The sequence below is a fragment of the Astyanax mexicanus genome, chromosome 12 (genome assembly GCF_023375975.1).
Source record: "Astyanax mexicanus isolate ESR-SI-001 chromosome 12, AstMex3_surface, whole genome shotgun sequence".
In the NCBI taxonomy this organism is placed as follows: domain Eukaryota; kingdom Metazoa; phylum Chordata; class Actinopteri; order Characiformes; family Acestrorhamphidae; genus Astyanax; species Astyanax mexicanus.
Window position 1 is genome coordinate 49,525,586 of NC_064419.1, and position 26,090 is coordinate 49,551,675.

Here is a 26,090-nt window from a genome sequence, read left to right on the forward strand (position 1 = left end):
TCAATTAATTTCATTCATTGCCTTTTATTTCTAAAGTTTAAACATGTATTTGTGTCAGTGCCATGTAATCTGCAATTATCTGAATTGTTGTGGTTTCAAGGAGAAGACCATGTGGACAGAACTGAAGTGGAGCTGCAAAGCAGTTTACCCTCCACATCCTCAACAAGTGTAGCAGTGCCTGCCAGTAGGCCTACTGGTCAGTACAACAAAAGACTCAGTATTCATGAAAGGTTGGCAATTGAATTTCATGAACATAAGTTAAAGTATCTTAGGGAGGAGCATGAAATGAAAATGAAGATCCTGCAAGTAGACCTGGAAACGAAGATAAAGGAGAGATGCTCAAATGTCTCAAATGCCACAGCAGTACATAAATCTATAAAATAAATAATTATGTTGTGTTGGATATATTATTTCTATGACCCACCACACAAAATGTACACATTTACTTTAAAAATAAAATGTATTAATTCATTACATGTGAAATGTACATGATTTGAACAGAACGTAAAGAAAATGGATAATGTTGAAAATATCTAATTAAAGTGACACAGTGCAAAAGCATCTCTGTACGCAAGTCCTTCTCTGGCATCTGTTGTAAATGGTGGTGCAACCGGATTGTCATCCTCTTCAACTGGAGGATCAGGGCATCCACGCTGTTACAGGCAGCATCTTCTTGGTTTGAACCTGAGTGTTTTTCGAAGGCACTGAAAACGACTCTTCCAAATGCCAAACATGCGCTCTACTAGACCCCTAGTGCGCATATGAGCCTGGTTGTAGCGCCACTGCTCAGCTGTTGTTGGATGCAAGTATGGTGTAAACAAAAAACTGTAACTGGGGCGTGCATACACCTTGGACATTTATGGAAAACCAATTTTTACGGTTCCTGTATTCCTCAGCATCTGGAGTAGATGGGCATTTTATTGGAACATGGGTTCCATCTATGCAGCCTATGACTCCTGGAAAGTGCCCATATTCATAGAAACTTACTTTGTAGTTCACTTGGATTGTAGCATCAGGGAAATGTATGTACTGTCCTCTTAGTTCACAAATGGCTCTGCATACTCTGTGAATGACTTTACATACTGTTGGTTCACTGACACCAAATAAATCCCCAGTTTCTCGATGAAAGGTACCACATGCCAGGAACCTCAAAGTCATGAGCACTTGGAGACAAACTGGTAAAGGCCGTCCTCGCTGAGTCACAGATGAAAGCTTGAGATTCAATTGTGAAATAGTCTCCATGGCATCTTTTTTATACATTCTGAAACGATCTCGAAAACTAATGTCATCAAAATGTTGAAATGGGTCACTTTTGGAACATGTCTAGCTGGTGGTACTCTTTGGTCTTCATTGACATAGTCCAAGTAATCCATGTGTCTTCTTTGACAAACAACTTTAATCTGAAGTTGAACCTACCTCCTGTCAGGTTTTATTTAAGCCTCAATTTACTCCTGCATTAGCACTAATCTACCTTCAAGAAATCAGATTAGATAATTCAGAATTACACTAAATGCAGGACTATTTTAAGCCATGACTGAGAAAGCAGATTTCTCTTAGTCTGAGTTAAAAGGCCATTTTAGTCTAGGACTAGGCTTAATCTCTGTCTGGGAAACCGCCCCTAGATTTTACTAAAAGTATGAAGTTATCCGGTATTAAATAAAGGTATGTGGCAAATAAGGAATATGTAAAAGTCCACCAGTTTACAAAGTGCCCAGGGGAACTTCTAAGCAACTAAAGGCCTAATTTTTTCACTTAATGTTAATTAAATATACAGTGTCAAGAAAAAGCGTGTAAACCTTTGGCAATTTCTTGATTTTCTGCATACATTTGTAATAAAATGTGCTCTGATCTTCATCCAAGTAATAGAGAAATTACAAATATAATGAGCCTAAAATAATTGCACAAAAACATATGATTTTGCAGCTGTTTAGTAAATGGAATTATTTTCTCAGGGGGACGTCTGTGAAAAATATTTCACATTTCTACTCATAAAAGTGATAAAACTCCTGCATCTGGACTGCAATTGTAGAAACAGGAGGATCAGTGAGTTTATTTTTTTCTTTCTGCTTTCTTTGTCACATGACATTGCGGTGTTCAGTAGCTCCTCCATTTCCACTCGCTGTTGTGTTTTTAGTGTGGATCTTCGTGGAAACTGTGGCGTGTCCAAAGTGTAATTACGGTGCACAGCAGTGGACAAATATCTATTTTACTAAAGGCGAGGAGACGAAACTCAGAGATGTGAGTCCGGACGGGACTAAAATTACCGGAGGAGCACGGAGTTCAGAGAAAAACAGTAGATAATTCAGCCTGTAATTTTCTCAGAGGACGTCTGAGAAAAACACGAACATGATCGTTCTGGATGGGAATAAAATCACAGAGGATAAAAAAATAAAAATCCAGAAAGGGCTTTTGAATGTGAATCTAGTAGAAAAAATACTGTCAGTGAAGATGAAATTGACAGAAGTTTATATTTAAGCATAAATTTAACATAAAACGTTAGATTTTCGTAAAAGTAGAAAATATGTTAAATATCCATAGTCCATGAGTTCACAAAGTGCCCAAGGGAACTTCTAAGCAACTAAAGGCCCCATTTGTCCACTTAATTAATGTTAATGAAACATACAGTGTCATGAAAAAGCATGTAATCCTTTTGAAATTTAATGGTTTTCTGCGTAAATTTTTCATAAAATGTGATCTGTCCTTTATCCAGGTAATGGGGTATTGACATATAATGTACCTATAACAATTACATACCCACACACAGCAAGGGTTTCCCAGGAAAGTCACCACACTGCAGCACTTCCTTATTCTGCTCGGTCTTCAGATTTACTCATTACTTTAAGATTTGTAATAATTACATATACAGTGCAATGATCCATGACCTGTTCTGGGTTTATTTGTGACCTCCTGGATGAGCTGTCCATGCCCTTTTGTAGTCATTGTGTCAGGCCAAGCCACTCCTGAGAAGGTACACCAATTTTCCAATTACTTCTTTCACAAAGGGTCAGGTTTGTTTGGATAGCTTTTTTTTAACCCTTAATAAATAAAATAATTATTTTAAAAACTGCCCTTTGTAAGCCACTCTGTTACTGTTTCTAAGCAAAAGCTAAAAACATCTCTTTTTACTTTAGCTTTTAACCTTATTCTTATTTTTCAGGCTCTCAATTATTTCCTTCTTATTATTTCTTGGCTTTATTATTTGGCTCTGATTTTATTATTACCTTATTATTAGTATTTTATTTTTTATCTGTCTGGTTTAGATTGTGTTGTTATTCTATCGTAATTTTCATTCATTTGTTGTTGAGTATTATATTTTATTAGTGTTCATTTTAATTTTTAAAATTAACATTGTTGTTTTTGTTTAGATAGCTTTTTAACCTTAATAAATAAAATCATTGTTTTAAAAGCTGCCCTTTGTAAGCAATCTCTGTTACAATTTTTAAGAAAAAGCTAAAAACATCTCTTTTTACTTTAGCTTTTAACCTTATTCTTATTTTTCTGGCTCTTAATTAGAGCCTTCTTGTTGTTTCTTGTCTTTATTATTTGGTTCTGATTTTATTATTACCTTATTATTAATTTATTTTTATTCTAGCTTTTAATTACATCTTATTTTTATCTGTCTGGTTTCGACTGTATTATTATTCTATCATAATTTTCATTCATTTTTTGCTGAGTATTATATTTATTCAAGTTGTCTTTCTTGTTGGTTGTGCTTAATTTCTTACTCTCTCTCTATGAAAACCATATTGAGCTGCGTTTGTATGTATAAAATGTGCTATATTAATATTTTTTTATTATAAGTAGTAGTAGTAGTATTTGAAAGTATGATAAAAAAGCAAAAACAAAGAACCTAACTTATTAAACTTCCTGTATTTTAGAAAGGATTAAGTAACTGACTAGTTTTAGACCAGAGAAAATGTTAAAAATGAAACAGTGCAGTGAGACCACACCCAGCCGGCAGTACTGTGGAGGAAGTTCAGGCCGGATTTGAGTATGGAGGCCTGTGAGCTTCATCAGAAGGTTCTTACAGCTCCCTCTCTCTCTCTCTCTCTCTCTCTCTCTCTCTCTTTCTCTCTCTTTACTCTCTTTATATAGTTTCAATTCTATAATCTGACTGAGGGCTGGGGAACAGAAGCTCAGTGTGATTCAGTTACTGAAGCTCAGAGCAGAGAAAAGCTCAGTTCAGCTCAGAACAGGAAGGAAACCCGTCATACAGACCCACCCAGAACCAGCAGCCCAGCTACCAGCCTTCCTTCCACCCAGCAGCCCTCTGACCAACACTAACGCCCTGTCTCTCTCTCTATACTCATCTATACTCATCTCTCTATACTCTATACTCATCTATCTATACTCTATACTCATCTCTCCATCTGACCAACACTAACGCCCTGTCTCTCTCTCTATACTCATCTATACTCATCTCTCTATACTCTCATCTCTCTATACTCATCTCTCTATACTCTATACTCATCTATCTATACTCTATACTCATCTCTCCATCTGACCAACACTAACGCCCTGTCTCTCTCTCTATACTCATCTATACTCATCTCTCTATACTCTCATCTCTCTATACTCATCTCTCTATACTCTATACTCATCTCTCCATCTGACCAACACTAACGCCCTGTCTCTCTCTCTATACTCATCTATACTCATCTCTCTATACTCTATACTCATCTATCTATACTCAATACTCATCTCTCCATCTGACCAACACTAACGCCCTGTCTCTCTCTCTATACTCATCTATACTCATCTCTCTATACTCTATACTCATCTATCTATACTCAATACTCATCTCTCCATCTGACCAACACTAACGCCCTGTCTCTCTCTCTATACTCATCTATACTCATCTCTCTATACTCTATACTCATCTCTCCATCTGACCAACACTAACGCCCTGTCTCTCTCTCTATACTCATCTATACTCATCTCTCTATACTCTATACTCATCTATCTATACTCAATACTCATCTCTCCATCTGACCAACACTAACGCCCTGTCTCTCTCTCTATACTCATCTATACTCATCTCTCTATACTCTATACTCATCTATCTATACTCTATACTCATCTCTCCATCTGACCAACACTAACGCCCTGTCTCTCTCTCTATACTCATCTATACTCATCTCTCCATCTGACCAACACTAACGCCCTGTCTCTCTCTCTATACTCATCTATACTCATCTCTCTATACTCTATACTCATCTCTCTATACTCATCTCTCCATCTGACCAACACTAACGCCCTGTCTCTCTCTCTATACTCATCTCTCTATACTCTATACTCATCTCTCTATACTCTATACTCATCTCTCTATACTCATCTCTCCATCTGACCAACACTAACGCCCTGTCTCTCTCTCTATACTCATCTATCTATACTCTATACTCATCTCTCCATCTGACCAACACTAACGGCCTGTCTCTCTCTCTATACTCATCTCTCCATACTCATCTATCTGTACTCTATACTCATCTATCTGTACTCTATACTCATCTATCTATACTCTATACTAATCTCTCCATCTGACCAACACTAACGCCCTGTCTCTCTCTCTATACTCATCTCTCTATACTTTACTCATCTCTATACTCTTTAATCTATCTATACTCTATATATCTCTATCTATACTCTTCTCTCTATCTCTCTGTCTTTCCATATAATCATCTCTCTATACTCATTTCTCCATCTGTCCAACACCAGCCCGCGAGGAGACCAATGCCCTGTCTCTCTCTCTATACTCTTCTCTCTATATACTCTTTTCTCTATACTCATCTCTCTGTCTCTCTATATACTCATCTTTCCATCTCTCTATATACTCATCTCTCCATCTCTCTATATACTCTTCTCTCTGTCTCTCTCTATACTCATCCCTATATATACTCATCTCTCTCTATATACTCAAATCTATACTCATCTCTCTATATATACTCATCTCTCACTATACTCATGTCTCTATCTCTCTGGTGTGTGTACGTGTCTCTTTCTGTGTGAGTCTCTCTCTTTCTCTTTCTATGTGAGTGTGTAAGAGAGGGGTGTGTGTGTGAGTGTTTAAGAGAGTGTGTGTGTGTGTGTGTGTGTGTGTGTGTGTGTGTGTGTGTGTGTGTGTGTGTGTGTGTGTGTGTGTGTGTGTGTGTGTCTTTCTGGGTGTTCCAGTGTTCCCTCGCGCTGCTCCGGAAGTGTAGTGCGCGCGCCTCTGCGAAACTCCAGCCTTTTATACGCGGCTATTTTTAGCTCCGCGAGCGAGACTATTTTTAACCAATGAGCTCATCGCTTTCCGGCTCCGCCAATAAGAGAGGGAGCGGAGGACACGTGCACGGGGTAGGGTGTGGGGGGGATGAGCGAATAGACAGCTGAGTAAAGCGGGAGCGCGCGCGCTACTCATCAACGTCACGGAACGGATTTTCCTCGCGTGGCAGAGAGGCTGTGTATAACTATTTATACATATATAGAACTAAATATACATATATTAATATATATAATTATAAAACAACATTTTGAACATATTATATGTAAAAAAATATATATTAAATATGGATGTATTATTTAAATATTATATTATATAATGTGTAATAAGTGCGTAGAGCTGCCCAGAATAAGGAAACTGTTTTTTCATTATTATTACGTCATTTTGTACTATTATTCACAAAAACTACCATTTTCTGTAATTTCGTTAAAAAACATAATTCCTTTAAAATAAAATGAGCCATTTTTGAAGAAAAAAAAATAAATAAAGCAATGTAAGCATGTCATCTGCTGGTGTTGATCCACTGTGTTTTATTATCGAGTCTAAAGTCAGTGCAGTTTTGTTTTCCCACAAAATCTTACAGCACTTCATATCTTACAGCTTCCCTCTGCTGATAACAACTTTTATGGAGATGAGGATTTCATTTTCCAGCAGGACTTGGCACACTGCGCACACTGATACCAAAAGTACCAATTGGTCTTTTATAATATTCTATTTTTCTGAGACACTGATTTCTGGGTTTTCATTGGCTGCAAGCTTCATAATCATCAACAATAAAAGAAATAAACGCTTAAAATAGATCACTATGTGTTTAATACATCTATATAATATATGAGTTTTACATTTTGAACTGAATTACTGAAATAAACTAACTTTTTAATTATATTCTAATTTTTTGATATGCACTAGTAAGGGTTTCAGAGGCATTGTCCTTATTTTTATCCTAAAGCGACACCTGGCGGCTGTTTGACACTGTGCACGAAGCCTTACAGACATGGTATGGTGTTCACAACAGTAAAATTTTACACAATTTAATTATAAATATGAACAAATATAACAAATAAAAAAAATAATATCAATTTACCAGGCTTATCTTATCTAGCCTGATTAAGTTGTTCCTGCTTTTAAACCAGCTAAACCATCTAACTTAATATTGTATACAGGCTTAATATGATTATGCTGTTTTATTTTTCAAATTTGATGTTAAAATAATATAATTTCCAACAATTAATCCAGAGAAAATACATGTGAGGGAGAAAATTAGGTAATTACCCGCTCTGGTCTGTGAAAAGTAAAACACTAGCTAATGCTAGCTAATTTTTACCTCAGACCCAATCTGTGCCATGGGGACATTTCACTTTGGTTTATTTTAAATAATAAGAATACTACATATAATACAATTTAGGTTAAGTTAAATTTGCCATTTATATCATATTTTCATGGAAACGTCTTAAAGATTTTCATAATAGCCATTGCTAACAAATGTCACACAATTGTCATTAGCTAGTTAGCGTTAGCTAACCTAACTAATTTTACCTCAAAACTTTACTTTGGCACTTCACTTTGGTTTATTTTAGATAAAAAAAACACTACATATGATACAATGTAGGTTAAAAGTTAAATATAATTAATATTACATAATATTTTCATGGAAACTTTTTCATAATTGTTCATAAAAGCTAATGTAACTAACATGACATAATTATTGTTAGCTAGTTAGCATTAGCTAACCCATCTAATTTTACCTCAGATTCTTTACTTTGGCACTTTTCTTTGATTTATTTTAACACTTTGAACACAATGTTTTAAACTTGGAACACAAATTTTAATTTATATAATATTTTCATGGAATCTTCTTCAAATTCTTAATAATGCTAATGCTAACCTATGTTACACGATTGTCGTTAGCTAGTTTGCGTTAGCTAATCTAATTTTACCACAGACCCAGTCTGTGCCCTGTGGACACTTCACTTTGGTTTATTTCAGATAAGAACTCTAACTACATATAATAATGTAGATTGAATGTTGAATTAATTTAATATTTTCATGAAAACTTCTGCAAATTGTTCCTAAAAGCTACTGTTAATCAACAATAAACAGGTGTGGTTAGCTAGTTAGCATTAGCTAGCCTATCTAATTTTACCTCAGATCTGTCTGTACCCTGTGTACACTTCTTTTTTGTTTTATTTCAAATTAGAACATTAGTTACATAAAATTAAATGCAGCTACAATCTTTAACAGCTTTAACAGCTATCCAGAAAATATGCCATTTATAAATAAAGCACAGAAAGTTCTTTAAAAATGTGTGTTTGGTAGATTATTTCTTTGTTACTTCTTATTAATAAATCTTATACTGTTGGAAATCCTGTTTATTTCTCTTTTAATAATTTGAGCCACATTTAAGAAGAAACATGAATTTGTGGAATGAGCAGCAGAACTGAGTATGTTGGTTGTGCCAATGAAAAATGAGCCAAACCTTTTCTGCCAATGATAAACAGCTTATTCTGCCAATCAGGCAGCTGAATAAACTGTTTATTATTGGCAGAGAATATCTGGCCTGGGACATCTCTTACAATGATAACCTGGCACATACAAATTGGGTCCTATTTTGGTTGGATTCACCATTAAATATCAATAAATGGCTATCAGACCAGTAGCTGTGAGTGTTTTAGGCACAAATACTTCTCACATAGATTGGTTTGTATAGAGTTTTTTCCCTAAATAAATGAAATGACCCAATTGGCATTTTCAATTTGAATCAACGTTGAATCAATATTAAATTAACATTGATGTTATGGTTAAATAGCTCACTCAAACTCTAAAATCCTATGATTTAACAGTGTTACAGCAAATTTACATCACTATAGGTAAAGCTGAGTTCTACCAATCTGATTCAACATCTGATCTCAAAAACACTAAAACAGGAAAACTTATAGAATATGAACATTCCATCAGGTATGATGAAGAATTGGTGCCAAATTAAAAAAAGAGTTTCTGCAAATTAAAATAAAACCATTTTTTTATTCGTCCATCAAACCGTGTTTTTTAAATGCATGGTGATGAAATGTAAAATGCTAAAGGCAGAAGGTTGAGGACTTTATGTTGATGCAACATTACATTTTTGCACAACCATTTAACATTAAATATTGTTTCAACTTGGAACAACACTAGACATTACTTCAACCATATTTTAACCACATTTTAATGCTGCTTTTAAATGTACTCAAGGTTATCTTTGTCTGATATTAAAGTTTGTTTGTTAATCTGAAAAATGTAAGTATGATTAAATAAAAGCAAACACACAAAACATTTTTTAAATGATTATTTGCTACTCAAATATTATGTCCAATCAGGTGCCAAATTTGGTGTCAAATAAAAAATAATTCCTGCAAATGGAAATAAAACCACTTTTTTATCCCTCCATCCAACTGTTTTTTGTTTTTTTATTGTATAGTAATGAAATGTAAAATTCTAATTTTAAAGGCAGGAGGTTGAGGATATTATGTTGATTTAATGTTAACATTTTAGCATTTGCACAGTTGTGTGCCAGCTGGGTATCATTTAAAAAAATACGTTTAAATGTACTCAGGTTATCTTTGTCTGGTTTTTGTTAATCTAACATTTTAATGTAAGTATGATTTAAAAAAGCAAAAACAAAAAGAAAGTTTTTAAATGATTATTGATTAATATCGTGCTACTTAAATATTGTGTCCAATCAGGTGCCAAGAAAGCAGACAGGTTGGAAAGTGAAGTGAATAACTACACTACAGTGATGAGATCCGGATCCACTAGAGGGAGCCAAGGTCATGAGTGTCAGATAAAGCTATAGTACTCTTTCTCTTTTATTCTTTCTTTCTTATTCTCTCTTATCTCTCTTTTTCTCTCTCTCCCTTTATCTTTAAATTAAGTGAGTTTTTCCTCTGACATATTTAAAGGTTATGTCACTATGTGAAGTTATGAACAGTATATAAAATATATATTATATTATACATATTAATGTATGAACATGACCACAGTAATTTTACTTAGCTCAAAATTACTACACATTGAGTTTACTTAGTTATGAGAGCCAATTAACATTAATAAGCCAGTATAAAGCAGTGTTTTATATTATTTTATATTTATAGTTTATTGTCTTTCCTACTACTGAATCATTAAAATTGACTTTAACTGAGGCGAGTGAGATCCTGCAGTTCTTTAAATGTTGTTCTGGGTTCTTTTGGGATCTCTTGGATGAGTTCTTCATGCGCTTTTGGAGTAATTTCAGTAGGTTGGTCACTCCTGGGAAGGTTCACCAGTGTTCCATGTTATATCTTTATTTATATTTATATTTAATAACTAAAAGTCTATTACTCTATAAAAAAGGGTGCAGTTACATTATCACATTATTGTACAGTTAAGGTAGTAGACAAAAGAAGTATAACAGCTGCTCATTAATACCCTTTTAGTCCACACCTAGTCCACTTAATCCATATTGTGCATATAGGTTTATTATGATGTGTTTATATGTGAATAATTATATGTGAAGCCAGACTTCTTTTCTTATATTTTTTCTTGCATGTCTTCCCTAGCTTATTTCTTTTCTGTCCCATGTGATCTTTAGCACTTGGATCTCCTTTATTAATATCCTGTCCCCACCCTAGCCCCACCCTTTCAATAGTGTTCACACCTGAGTCTAGATTGTAGCCCCGCCCCCTCGTTATCCTCCCCAGGTGTTCCTTGTTTCCTCAGCTTTACATACACTCCATGGTTCCCTTTGTTCTTTGTTGTGCTTTGTTTGAACCGCTGTACTGTGGAGCTGGTATGGTTTATAATCTTTATGGTAGTGATTAGGTGAAAGGATGTTGATGCCAAATTTGGATAACTTGAATTGTTTTTTAATTTGTTTTTAATGCCACAAAATCACGAAATAGATTTTGGAGGATTATTTTGGTGCTTGACTCGGTTTTAGGGCACAGACAGGCAAAACACTACCAGGCAGGTAGCTAATTTACACATTACACATATAGATTTTCTTATTATTATTTATCCAGTGTAAATTATAGCTTCCTCTTGCTTTTTCTTCTTTCTCTTCTAATGTCATGATTGCTGAAGGTTCATATTTTGCCGGCTGCAGAAATGACGAACCTACCTGGCTGGCTACTGTCAGTGACGAGTGGGAGGAGCTCCATTGATTGGATTCTGATTCTGATAACAGTATCATTGTACTTTTCTCCATTGACCATCACAGAATTTAAAAGCACTTTTATACAGTTTGTTGTTGCATTCAGTTCATAACCAGCCGTTGTTTGGGGGCCTCAGGCCAGCTCGGGCCCCAGGCAATTGATTGGTTTGCTTGCCTCGTTGCAGCGGGACTGTAGCCAGCATGAATCTGGATTCAAGCTTGCAATCTTCAAGCCCCTCTGCCAATTTCGTATTGTTTATCCTAGTTTATCCTCACCAGTGTTTCCAGTGTCTCTCCTGATCCTTGCTAATCTCTCTCTCTCTCTCTCTCTCTCTCTCTCTCTTTGTCTCTCTCTCTCTGTCTCTCTCTCTCTGGGCTGGTGTCGGTGTATCCGTGGACGGATTGGCGCTGCTGGCGTTTGGACGGGCGGTGTGATGTCTGTGTTCTGTGTGAAGCTGAGATAAGGAGAGTGGAGGGAAAATGAGAAAGGGATTTAGAGACGTAATCAGGGAGCGAAGCGTCCGGATCACAGGAGGAAGAGTGGGTGTGGTGGACAACAGGGACGAGAAAGAGAGAGAGAGAGAGAGAGAGAAAGAGATGGAATGAGATGAAAAGCGCTCACCAGCCATCCCATCCCACCCGCTACTTTATCACTTCTTTAAGAACACAAAGAGAGAGAGAGAGTAGAGATAGAGTAACCAAATCAGAAATACTTTTACCCACAGAATTAGAAATAAACACCGAAACCTAAAAACCCTGAGTGAATCTGAATTAGCCAAAATATTCCCTGGTGAAATAAAAACAGCTCCTCTTGCTGCCAAATATATGGCAACATGCCACCGCCTGAAAGACAGTCAGTAACTCCCCATTAAAACACAGTTCATTATTAAACTCAACTCTAATTACTCTAATTATTCTAATTATTGTTATTGTTGTTGTTATTATTGTTATTGTTGCTTTTTATTTATGTTCAGATATCTGTGTGCTTTGGCAACACTGTTTTCTAAAACAGCAATGCTAATAAAGCCAAATTGAATTGAATTGAATAGAATTGAATTGAGAGAAAGAAATTGAGAATACAGAGTAGAGATAGAGTATAAGAGAGATAGAGACAGAGAGAGAGTAGAATTGCAGTAAGATAGAATAAGAGAGAGGGTAGATTTAGAATAAGAGAAAGAGTAGAGATAGAGTAAGATTCTGATAGAGTAAGAGAGAGAAAGAGGGAGAGAAGAGAGTAAAGAGAGAGAGAGAGTATAAATACAGTAGGATAGAGTAAAAAAGAGTAGAGATAGAATAAGAGAGAGGGTAGATTTAGAGTAAAGAGTAGAGATAGAGTAAGATTACGATAGAGTAAGAGAGAGAAAGAGGGAGAGAAGAGAGTAAAGAGAGAAAGAGAGAGATAGAGTAGAAATACAGTAAGAGAGTAAAAAAGAGGAGAGATAGAATAAGAGAGAAGGTAGATTTAGAGTAAGAGAAAGAGTAGAGATAGAGTAAGATTACGATAGAGTAAGAGAAAGAGGGAGAGAAGAGAGTAAAGAGAGAGAGAGTAGTAATATAGTACGATAGAGTAAAAAAGAGTAGAGATAGAGAAAGAGAGAGAGAAGAGAATAGAGAGAGAGAAGAGTGTATTGATAGAGTAAGAGAGAGAGAGCACGCAGCAAAGGAGAGAAAGAGTGGAGAGTGTGAGAGAGAGGCAGATAAAGAGAGAGAGAATAGAGAGAGCATAACAAACTAGAGAGAGAGAGTAACAAATGTAGAGTGAGAAAGAGGATAGAGAGGGGAGTGGAAAAGAATAGAGAGAGAGAAAGAGAGAGAGAAAGAGAGGCGTGTACTGTGTGGAAGAAGTAAGGAGGGAGGCAAGGCTTTAAGAGGAGAGAAAAAGAGAGCGAGAGACGCAGATAGAGACATAAAGAGAAAGAGAGAGAGAGAGAGAGAGAGAGAGAGAGAGAGAGAGAGTCAGTAAGGCAGTGCTTATTCCACTCACTCTACTCTCCTCTACGAGATACAGCTGAACAGAAGGAAAGAAGAGACAGAGTGAAGAAGAGAGTCACAGAGAGAGAAAGAGAGAGAGAGAAAGAGACAGAGCAGCAGAAGTATATATATATATATATATAGAGAGAGAGAGAGAGAGAGAGAGAGTAGGGGAAGACGGGAGGACGCTGGTGGCAGGAGGAATATTAGAGCAGGCTGGATTAGATTTCACTGCACTGTGTAGGAACACACACTCACTCAGCAGGAGAGCCGGAGGTGTGTGTGTGTGTGATGTGTGTATTCAGGAGTGTGTATTAGTTGTGTATCAGGTGATTTAAAGTGTGTGAGAGTCTTCAGACTGAGTCTAGTCTGGTGTGATCCAGTCATGGAGAGAGGATTGTCTCTGGTCTGGGTTCTGCTGCTGCTGATTGCTGGTTCTTTAACTGGAGCCTGGAAACCATCTCAGCCCAGACTGCAGTTCACACACTCAGGTAAGACCTGTCTCCATCCTTAACCAATCAGGTGATCAGTATTGATCATATATTAGAACAGCGGTGTCAAACTTCAAAGAGCCAGATGTAACTTTACTTATAAAGGTAACAAAATGTAACCAAATGTAATAAAAAATAACAAATGTAACTACTCCTTAATGTTAAATACCTCTGAATGTATCACTTATTCAATTAAAATATTACATTTGCATGTAAAAAAAAAATATATATATATATATAAATATATATGTTTGCTTGTTGCTCTCTGCTATACTGCAAAAAAACTAAATCTTAGCAAGTGAAATTTTCTTAATTTAAGGCAATAAATCTTATTTTCTTCTCTGATAAGACTTTTTCTCTTACTAAGCATTGTGTAAGTGTTTATTGTGTAAGTGATTGTTTAGCTTATTTTAGGGATAATTATCTTAATCGTTCTTACTTAGAATTTGTACCTTATTTTAAATAATTTGAACTCAAAATAGGCACAATCAAGCAGAAATCAAGTTATTCTGATTCTTGTGTCCAAAAACAGCGACTTTTTTTTAGCTTGATTTAGGTGTTACTTCAGTCATTTTGAGACTTTGCCATTGCTTTTTGTAAGAAATCTTACTAAGAAAATGTTTTGCTTAATATACATATATTTGTCTTAATTTGCATATATTTTGTCTAGTTTTTGCCAATGGATTTTTTGCAGTGAAATCCTTTTAATTTGTTACATTATAAAATCCACGAAAACTCCATCAACCAAGGATCAAACTATTCAAGTGAATTAAAAATAACAACAAACACAAGCTATAATATTAACTTTGATCAAAACTTTTGAAGTACTGAAAATAGGCTTAATTATATTAAATATCTTATTAAATAAGTCTGACAGATGTAGCATTTCACAGTTTTATGGTACTGCAGCAGCCTCGCATCAAACTATCAAACTAATGAGATGCTTTGATTACAATAAACATTTGTCTGCAAAATTACGGCAGCGTTTCCGCATTAATGACCGTAACAATAATCGCAAAAGCCAGAACTTTGCGGTTAACACAATCAATCTGCATTGTGGGAAATGTAGTTTTTTTTAAAAACACGCTTCTAACCTATTTTTTTAAGACGCTAAGACCTTTTCAGCTCTCGCTTGTGTTTGACTCATATGTACTAGAGTGAAAGAGTTAACATTTATTGGAGAAAACTGTTGAAAACTGTTGAAACGAGGCTCACTAGATCCCTGTTGGCACTTTTTTGGCACCTGGATACATGATTGAGAGATTGAGACAGTTGGGTAATGGAGTTTACAGATGTTGCTACAGCTGGGCCTGTAGATCCTGTAGCTCTACACTGGTAGGTTGAAGCTGAAGCTGCAGAGTCCCAGCTGCTCCATAAATGCTGGATTGGTGATTGCTGTGTGTGGACAAGCATTATCCTGCTGATAAGTTTTTAAAAGGGTAGTCAAAATAAGCGTTAGCTTCAGAATATACCTTTTCAGTCTTTATCAGTTTTGAAACTGAGAATTTTTGATTACTGATTCTCATTGTTATTATTGTTATTATTGTTATTATTGTTATTATTATTATTATTATTATTATTATTATTAAACTAAAAAAACTAAAAGAAAAACGTCCATCCATACTCAAACCCAACCGAGATTGCACCTAGAATAATTGCAAAAGATCAGCCTAGATGGTAGCCAAAATGTCTTTGAGGGCATAGTAGAGGCATGGACATGGGTTTTAGTCTCTATCAGCAATATTTGCTGCCTTTTTCCATAAAAAACCTATAAACTCTCTACTTCAGTAACTGCTGTGATTATATACGTTCTATATGTTACAGTGCATTATATATATCTGCACTTTATCCTCACAATGCATATTTTTTATACCGTATCGGTACTGCACTGTCCTGACTATTAAACTGTCTCGTCTGTTGTATTTATTGTATTTATTGGAGTGTTATAGTTTTATTCTACGCTTTTGTTACACTCCTGCACTTTATGTTGTCTATTGCTTGTTGTTCTATGTTGCACCATGGTTCCGGAGGAATGTAATTTCACTACACTGTGTACCTGTACTCAGATATAATGACAATAAAAGCCTTTTAACTCTCTCATTCCCAAATACAGCACTTTTAGCAGGCTTACAATTCTAAAGATAGGTGCATAGAGTTACCCATACAAAGAAATAGATTTTTTACACCTATTTTTAGTACACCAGCTGAAGGTACTTTGTGTATAAACCGTGTTTTTAATAATAAACTAGCTGAAGGTACTATTTTATATTTTAATAGTTTTGTAGTTTTGTATTATTGCTTTTTTTCATGTAAAAAATGTAGCTTAATTTTAACAGTTTTTTTTGTTCTATTAATCTGATCTTCCTATTGATCTTGATTTCTTCTGTTAAACCAAATTTTATTCTTTTTCTTATTTTTTTTATTCTTATTTTTATTTTTTTATTTGAATCTTTTAATAACTGTTATTTTAAAATGTTCTTCCGAGTCAAATGAAAGGTTGATTGATTGATTGACTGTGTATAAACAGTGTTTTTAATAATAAACTAGCTGAAGGAACTATTTTATTTTTTAATAGTTTTGTAGTTTTGTATTATTGCTTTTTTATCTTATTTTTTTTATTGTACTATATAAAAGTTTTAGCTTAATTTTAACAGTTTTTTTGTTCTATTAATCTTATCTTCCTATTACTCTTGATTTCTTCAGTAAAACCAAATTTTATTCTTCTTATTATTTTTATCTACTTGTATCTTTTATTAATTGTTATTTTGAAATGTATTTCTGAGTCAAATGAAAGGTTGATTGATTGATTGACTGTGGTTATAAACAGTGTTTTAATAATCTATCAGTACACTTTTTTTAAAGCTCTCAGTGCCTCGTTTTAAATGTCAGGACCCTCAGAACTCTTCCAATGAAGTGTGGGGCTACTTTGAGTTTGTTAATGGTGTGAAAATCAGCATTTGTTAGCACGGGTAACTCTGTGCCCCTGTCACTAGCATTGTAAACCTGTTAGCTGGGAGCATTGGATAAAAGCGCTGTATTTGGGAAGATTTTTATCATGTTTTACTACAACCCAATTCCATTTCACACCGGATCTCTCCTGTAATGATCCCACTCTCTTATCTCAGAGCCTTTTACTCTGTATGTGTGTGTGTGTTAGTGTGTGTGTGTGTGTGTGTGGCCTGGACTAATGATGATTAGCCTACATTCTGGCCTGATTTCCAAATTGATTAGTGACATCTGGCAGTTTTTGTCAGGCTGTTCTCTCTCTCTCTCTCTCTCTCTCTCTCTCTCTCTCTCTCTCTCTCTCTCTCTCTCTCACTCACTCTCTCACACGCTGAAAACTCTCGCGCTGACGTTTCCTCCATAACATCCAGTAAAGTGTGATCACTGTGTCACTGAGCCGCTGTGAGAGAATGCAGCAAAACCTTGATATTTATCATTTATAGAGCTGCGTCAGGTAAAACCTGACGTTTCTGTAGGCAAGGTAAAATATTGTAATTTTATTTTTTAATAAGAGTTTTAGAAAAAATGTTTTATTATGCAAGTATGTAGAACTATACATTTTTTGTGAGTGATATATCGTCTCTGGAATTATAGTGATAAATGATATGTTTGTCTTTTTAGGACCATTTAAATGTCTCTGCATATGCCGGCATATGTGAAAAGTACTCACAATTACATTTAACATTATAATTGCTCGGTTCAGAGTTTACAATAATTCTGAACGTGTTCAGTGAACACCATTCACTGAATGCTTTCATGCACAACAGCAGTAGGTGGTAATGATGGTGACCAGTGGCGTCACTTTGCTTTACAATAAGGGTGCATTAATTAACAGTACTTATGGCAACTAATTATTAATTGACATTTTTAAACTACTGTCTCAATCATAATTCTTTACGACATCCTTAAGCATTAAAGTTTAGTACTGTTTACAAATGTCTTAAATAGTGTCAGTTAATTATTATTTATAATTACTTATAGGTCTCCTTCTGCTAAAATCCTCTTGTTCTTGTTGTTTGTGAAATACAGCAGGTCTCTCTGAGTTGTTTATGATGCTGCACATGATGAAACTCTTCCTCTTCCTCATTGTCTGCAGCAGCTAGTAAAAGAAAATATTCAGAAAAAAAAACAAGTCGATCAGGAAAAGCACAGTGTCTACATCAACCCGTGAATTAGTATTCATGGCCCCGCCCACCTCGGCTTGGGACCGCCCACAGACAATGTTGAAGCCAGGCAGCGACACTGTCTCGTCAGATAGGAGATAACAGCGCTAGAAACAGCATGCAGTTCATTCCTGTGTTATTGTGCGAATAACACATCAGTGTTTATATACTTTACCCAGTAATTCAGAGCTAAGAAACAAATGGTTAGAATTAGTCTATGGAGGAAAAACACCACCAGCCAAGTACTATTGAGAACAGTTTACACTAGTTAAAAGTAAAAATCCACCAAAGGTTGATTTTTACTTTCTGGACCTGGACTAACCACCTCTGTGTGTAAGTAACTATAGGTTTAAATAGGATCTCTGGTGAATTTGGTGTTTTACTCTGAGAGACTCTAAGACTAGATCAGTGGCTGAGCTGCACGTAGCAGGTTCAGCATTATTACACATGTTGTAAAGTAACATATGACATTGCAAAGACTGTTATTAGTGTAAAAATGTCTTTATTTTAGAACGTTTTTAACTGTTGTCCGTCTCGCTGCCTCCTGGTATCAAAGTGCTGTTAGCCAATCAGAGGCGATATCCCATTGTTTGTTCCCAGCCACTCCTCCTCTGGACTAAAACGTGTTATACTGGGTCACTGGAGCACTGTTTTTCACAATACGAGACACAATTAGACATATTAAAATGAATGAAAAAACGATGGAATGATACTTTTAACCATTTACTGTAGTAAGTATTGTTAATTATTGTTCCCTTATTGTAAAGTGTTACCGAATTGTCTGTGTGAACGAATAAAAGACGAAAAGGGACAAATCCAGATACACATCCGCATTTAGTGAAAGAAACCCCGCCCACATATCCCCAAAGCTCAGACTAAAGATGATACTAATAGTTCCTGTCCCCTAGCATTAGGCATGTGAGTGTAAAGTGTAAAATCAGCCGCTGGTCACAATATTGACCCTAATGCATGGTGAAGTGAGCTGGAGTGCTCAGACAGCCATACCCTCCACTGTGCCGCCCAGCAGATGGGCGATTTGCTGGCGTGTGACAAAGCGACTGGGAAAAGAGCCAGCCTGCCAACACTGTCAGCTTCATGACAGCGGGCTGGATGAAGTTCTGGGCAGCAGGACAGCAGGACTCATCACTGCAGCCCTGAGCATTGCTGTTTTATAGTGTTATATCAACACAGGAGAAATTAGGCTTATCTGTTCTTTACTGCAGTAAATATTTTCACATTTATACACAATTATCTGACCTTTCTCCTCCTTACATTTTAATATAAACAGTCTCGTTACTCCTGTTTCATTTCAGCTGGTTTTCATTCCGGCTTCTCATCGTTCAATAAAACCCCTATCCAGATAAATCTCTCCATCCAGATAGAGTGAATCTGATTGTGATTGGATGTAGAGAAGTATAAATACCATTCTGACCCCCCCCCCCCCACACTCCAGCAGGAACATAGCAGACGTATGATTATTTAGATAGTCGCCTAATCTGATGATTATTTGTATTCTACTAAAATTCTACTATTTCTGCCATGTTCTCCATCTCTAAAAACGAGCAAAACAGTTAAACATGAGATTAAAAGGCATTTAAATATCTGGATGTTGTTTAAATGTGGAAAGCTCTGATATTTAGTGAGTAAATATGCAATATGTTGTGTTTGATCACTTTTGGAGACACAGACTTGAAAGTTGAGTGTAAACTGTGTGAGTGAGCAATTTACCCATCTCCCACAAATTAGCGATTAATCAAAATTTAAATTTGTAGTTGACAAATTTAAATAATCGCCATTGTCGATTATATCGACTAATCGTTGCAGTCCTAGTATGTAGTGTAATATGAAGATGATCCGTGCAGAGACTCAAGAGAACTCCAGATAAACTCCAGCCCAACTAAACTATTTAATATATTTACATTCTACTGTATATAAAATATATTCATTTTTAATAAAAGCATATATGCAGCTGAAACACTAGAGAACAGTCTAGTGCAAAATCCCAAATTATATTATCAACATTAACATTTTAATATTTTAACATTATTATATTCATTATAGCTTTTAGTAAAATGTGTTTTGGGTGGTGGTGTTTTAGTGCAGTATAGGACTCTGTGGGCGTGGCCTAAGCTTTTGTTCTTAATGGCTTTATATATATTTTCTCCTTACATTACTTTTACTTTTATACTTTAAAAGTAGTTTTGAATCCAGTACTTTTTTAATGAGTTGATACTTTTTTAAAACTTTTTTTTTAACAGAAGTATTTTATTAAACTCTAGTATCTAAAATATACTTCTCCCTACAGAGTAATGAATATAAATACTTTTCTCAACTTTTTATGTTGTATATTTGAGTGTGACAGGTGGGGAAAGCTGACATAATGGATGGATGTGTGTGTGTGTGTGTGTGTGTGTGTGTGAGACAGGGTATAATTATGATGTATGCTCATATTCAGGGAAGGTTGTAGGTCATAGTGAGTAGGTGTGTGTGTGTGTGTGTGTGTGTGAGTAAGAGTTGAGACAGTCCAGACCCTGGCAGTGTGTGTGTTTATAACTGGTGTGTTTGTGGTTGGTGGTGTGTTCCAGTGAGGGGTGTTTGTGTATTGTTGTGTAACAGTGATTTATACAAATGTAAGTTTAGTGGGTTTTATTGAACAAACTGTAGAAAATCCACAGAAACAGAAATGCAATATATACTAACTTACAGTTCTGCAAAATATATTTTCCCCCAACAGATTTCTTTTGTTTTTGCTATTTTATCATATTTACATTTTTCAGATTAACAAATACATTTTATTATTTGACAAATATAACTTGAGTAAATATAAAAATCTGTTTTTTATGATAATTTCATTTCTAAAGATAAAACATTGATTGTTCCACTCTTGGCGGCAATAACTGCAATCAATCGACCGTTACCGATAACTGATAATGAGTTTTTTTACATCTCTGTGGAGGAATTTAGTTCCACTCTTCTCTTCTTTACAGAATTAAAAGTTTGAATTCAGAAACACTGGAGGATTTTCGAGCAAAATCGTCTAAAACTGTTTAAGATCATTCACATCATCTCAATCAATCAGACTTTAACAATACCCTCCAAAACCTTCATTCAGTTTTTTTTTTTGAGTCATTTGGAGGTGAACCTGCTGGTGAGCTTTGGGTCATTGTCCTGCTGCAGAGCCCAAGTACTCCTGAGCTTAAGGGAGGTCACAAACTGATGACGAACATTCTGCTTAAGGTTTGTTTTTTTTATTGGTAAACAGCAGAATTAATGTTTATTAATCTATTACAGCAAGCAGCCCCAGACCATCACACACACAAACACTACCACCACCATGTTTAACGTCGTTCAGTATGATGTTCTTTTTTTTCTGAAATTATGTGTTTTGTAGTTATATGCCAGATGTAACAGATGGACACACACCTTCCAAAAAGTTCCACTTTTGTCTCGTCAGTCCCGTAAAGAATATTTACCCTGTAAAGTTCTGGAGATCTTCAGGATGTTAGTTGGTAAATGTGAGACGGTTGGTTGTGTTGTTTTTGGTCAGTTATATCTATACAAAAACAAGTAGGTATAACATATAGGCTTTACGTATCTATACATTACATATATACATTTCATATACTTATACTGTTCTAGTCAAAAGTTTGAAGACTCCTCTTCTCTCTCATTCAGGGTTTTTTCTTTCTTTTGTATTTTTTTTACATTGTACATTTAATAATTAAAGATATTGTTAAATATTAAAGCTATACAGGAACACATGCTGAATTATTATTTTTTAAATAATAAACCAGAATCTGTTTATTTTCTACTTTAGATTCTTCTAAATAAGTATCAGATGTATCTTTGGGTTCAGATCTGCAGACTCTTGGTGTAAATATATTTTAATATTTACTAGGGCTGGGGCGGTATTGATTTTTTATAACCGCGGTAAAAAACTAACGCATCACCGCGATATTGCGGTTAACCGCGAGACCCCCCCCCCCCCCCAAAAAAAAAAAACCCGCAAATTTATTGGTAACAAATCTTTATTCTTCAAACCATACAGCCTACATACAACCTCTACATAAACCATAAATACAGCATAACAAGTGAACATATGCTGCCTGTATAATTCGTCATTGTACAGCTAACCTGTCTTTTTTCCGAGCAGACTTTTTGAAGGAGGAGCTTGTCCGCCTCCCCCTTCTCCATCCATAGATCTATTTTAGGGCTGGCCCGAATAGCGGTTTTGAGCTCAGGATATTCGGCAGTAATTGGTAGCGAATATTCTAATATTCGTTTAAAAAAAAAAGACGAATTAATCCACAGCAAAATTTTCCACTGACCCCCGGCCCCGAAAAAAATATATTTCTCACCCCTTTCCTCGGGCCGTTCGGGCTCAAGGCTCAAGAAGTCTGTGATAGGCGTCTGTTTTTTTTTTTTTATTCACACTCTTCTTATTTCTCATTAAATATCTACTAGATACAGATTATATCTGTACAGTATCATTTATTTCACTTCCCTCCTGAATATTTGGAGTGCATTATGTCTCCTTATGTTGTGTAGTTATGTAGTTTTCACCCCAGAATTTCTGCTGCCTCACACCAGGCTTCGGCTGCATCGCAGGGCAGGAGCGCAGCTGCGTTACGGCTATTTCGTTTGAATTGTGCAGTGCAGAGTATTACAGATTTTGTATTTTTGCACTTGGGCTATTAGCTCAATATTAAATATTTCGTTTGTTTATAAATTATTTTATATTCTTAAACCATGTTAAATTATATTCGATTGGAGGAAATTAATTCAGACATCATTTCTTTTTTGTCCCGTTACCGTTCCGCAAAAAAAAAATCCTTCTTTTAATCCCGCATCAGCCCGCCACATACACAGTTTTGCCGCACCTGCCCCGCGGTCCTAAATAAATTTAATAAATTACATTTAGTGCTTAAAATAAAAAAAAATATTTATTAAAACCGTGCTGAATAGTGCGGTCACGTTTCTTACCACATTACAAAAAAAAAATCGGTGTGTGTGTGCGCGTGTCGGTCCATTCTCCGCTCCTTTTTTGTGCTTAGGGTTTTTTTGTTGCGTGCATGAGAATCACTGCGTGATTATTACAATTTTCTTAACTATTTATTAATGTGCTCCCACATCCTCTGGATTGATTAAACTCCTGTTCCCGCCAATAACAATTCAGTTCTGTCTGTGCCGCAAGATATCCTGACGGGACCCGCGTCATATAATATGTTGATTAAAATGTCGTGACGTTAAGAAATCGGCTCGCAAGAGACAACCGACCAAAAAAAAGACATTAGTTCCATTTTAAAATAATAGAAACCTGTCCTTTATGTTTGACAATTTTTGTTTCACTTTACGTGTCCTTACTCATCTGAAGTTTATTTATCTGAACTGAGTTTCATATGGTTATATTTGTAGCGGTTCTGAACTCAGTTCCGCGTGCTGTGAAAGAGACAAGGCGCAGCGCATTTTACCTCAGACTTGGTCAGATAACAACATTTCAGTAAAGATGGTGGTTATAGTTTTATATCATTGCTTTGCTGTTTGAACTACACTTCAACCAACCTTACTATTTTTACCAAGACTGAGGCGCAATGCCGCGCGTTCTCCGCGGTGCTCACGCAGAACAGCCAACAGCCAGACAATGAATTAATATATTTTACTTTCTCAAAATGTGACCACGGAACACCTTACATGGCTCTATGGTTTACCTTGAGGTGGGTGAATTAGTTTGATGTGTTGGCGAGAGGTGCAGACACCACTTTCCGGCAAATCTTGCAGATGATTCTCTTCTGTTCTGAGTCTTTTTCTTCCTTTTTTCTCAACTTACTGAGCCTGCCCTGTAGCTTCCATTTCCGAGCCAATATTAGTGCTGCTAATCTTCACTCTCTTCAGCAGCCTCAATGGAGACGAAGTGAGCAGGACCTCAATGAGTACCACGCACCGCGTTTTGCTTAACCCATTCGCTGCCGCGCCAGTGCAGCGGCAGCACAGATAAATGACAAAAAAATTTATATTCGATATTATGAATTTTGAGATCGTTTGACACCAATATCTATCGCGATCAAAATATATTTGATATATTGCACAGCCCTATAGTGTAGGACTTACACTTGACATATTAATACTGAATTCACCACAGTTGTGCTTATATGGAGCATTTTACTACCGCTCAAAACGCAGTCAATCAGATTTGACAGCCATAAAAAAATGCGGTAATGACGGTAATGAGCTCATCACCGCGGTGACGTCCCATAACCGCGGTATTGCGGTAATAAAATTATCGTCACAGCCCTAATATTTACGCTGTGAAGCTCCAGCTCATCCCAATTAAATCACCTCAAATCACCATCTCAGTTCATCAGCTTTAGATCAGGAGATTAATGTGGAGGAATTACACTTTTATACTCTTTAATACAGAATTCCCCTTAACTATGTGTCCCTTAATCGTTTTTTCATGTCTTTAATATTAATCTACAATGTAGAAAATACATTAAATATAGAAATAAAGTATAAAACACTGAATAAGAATTGATGTGTCGAAAGTTTTGATTGATAGTGTATACAGTATAAAATATGGGACACATGTCTGACCCCGTGTCCTGGCATGTTCTAAAAAACAAACTTGTGCGTGTGTGTGTGTGTGTGTGTGAGTTTCTCAGCTGTAATCTCCAGACCTCTTCTCAGTAATTGGGCTGTAATTGGGGAAGTGATAACCCCATTTTCACAGGAAGTGTGTCCCGTTTTTCCTGAGCTGCACCGTAGGAAACGCTTCCCCAGGGGGGTGCTGGCCTAGACAGAGCTGCCCATTCAGAAGCAACACACACACACACACACACACACACGCCGCATACGAAAACATATCTCAATCTTTCACACACACACACTTAGTAAGGAGGAGTTTCTTTGATTTTACCAAATTGAAAACCTCTTTCCCTGCTGCCCCGCCCCTAAACCCATACATCACCCAGTGCCCCTCCCCTTTTTTTTTGCATTTTTAAATTTAGAGCTGAGGGTGGAGTCAGCATGAATCAGGAAGTTTAGATACCCTTTAACAAAGGCCAAAAGTAAAGTTATAATAAGGTGAAGTAATGGTGGGGGTATTAATTATTCACTATCTATTATGTTTAGTGGCATTAGTTTAGTTTTCTATCAAGATTTCCTCTTTAAAAATTCTCTTAATTATTTGCTGTTTTCTAAACAGTTTTCTAACCCTTTCAGACCCTGTGTCCTTTACAACGGACATCACATATTTTCTTTATCTTTTTTAATGTTTTGTTGCACATAACAGTGATTAATTAAGATCTGTTGTCCATCAGAATAGACCATGAACCACCCTATGAAAAAATTGCTACGCCCCGCCCACTGCACTGGACAAAAACAGCAACTCGGACATTAAGGCATGGCAGCATTAGAGCCGACGAGGCAAACTAAGAGCTAATTTTTTACTAATTTTATGTTGTTTTTATGTATAATACTTGTTTTAATGTTTATTTTACTGTTTAGGGATGGTTTTTGAAATTAAAAGGTCAGTATCTAACATAAAATAAATACAATCTAAACAATGCAATGGGCATTAAAAAGCATTTAAATATTTTTTGGGGATTATTTATTGGAATTTCTTCTTTATAAAGAGCTTATATTAAAATAACAGGACATTTAAAAAAAACAGCATTCATGTATTCTTTTTATATATATATATTTTTCATATATTTTTCATATATAATAAAATTCAGGTCCCAAAGGGTTAAAATGAAGAAGTTATTTTAGAAATAACTCGTGCTTAAGGCACCCAAAGAGTTAGCGACAGCCGTGCAAACACACTGACTCAATCTGAGCTCTAGTTCCATATCCAGACTCTTATATATCCCGAATCCGCTCTGCCAAAAAAACGTCTTTGTCTTTGTCCTTTTGGGGGAGAATGTTCAGACGACTCATTGTGTTATTTTATCCCGGCAGACTGAAGCTGGGGTCGGATGCTGCTGTTTGTTGCTGTCAGTCATTAGGTTTAACTCTCTGGAGAGTTTCTTTAGTTACAGAGA

General features: G+C 35.9%; 1 protein-coding gene across 1 annotated transcript in view; it reads left to right on the forward strand.

Moving 5' to 3' along the window:
* Window positions 1-12,645: 12,645 nt before the first annotated feature.
* The window catches only part of sema3h (sema domain, immunoglobulin domain (Ig), short basic domain, secreted, (semaphorin) 3H), a 51,949-nt gene continuing 38,504 nt past the window's right edge, over window positions 12,646-26,090 (forward strand). Inside the window, exon 1 of the mRNA XM_049486039.1 lies at window positions 12,646-13,885. Within this exon, the coding sequence (XP_049341996.1) occupies window positions 13,780-13,885 (106 nt within the window). The 5' untranslated portion in view covers window positions 12,646-13,779. The remainder of the gene's footprint in view (window positions 13,886-26,090) is intronic.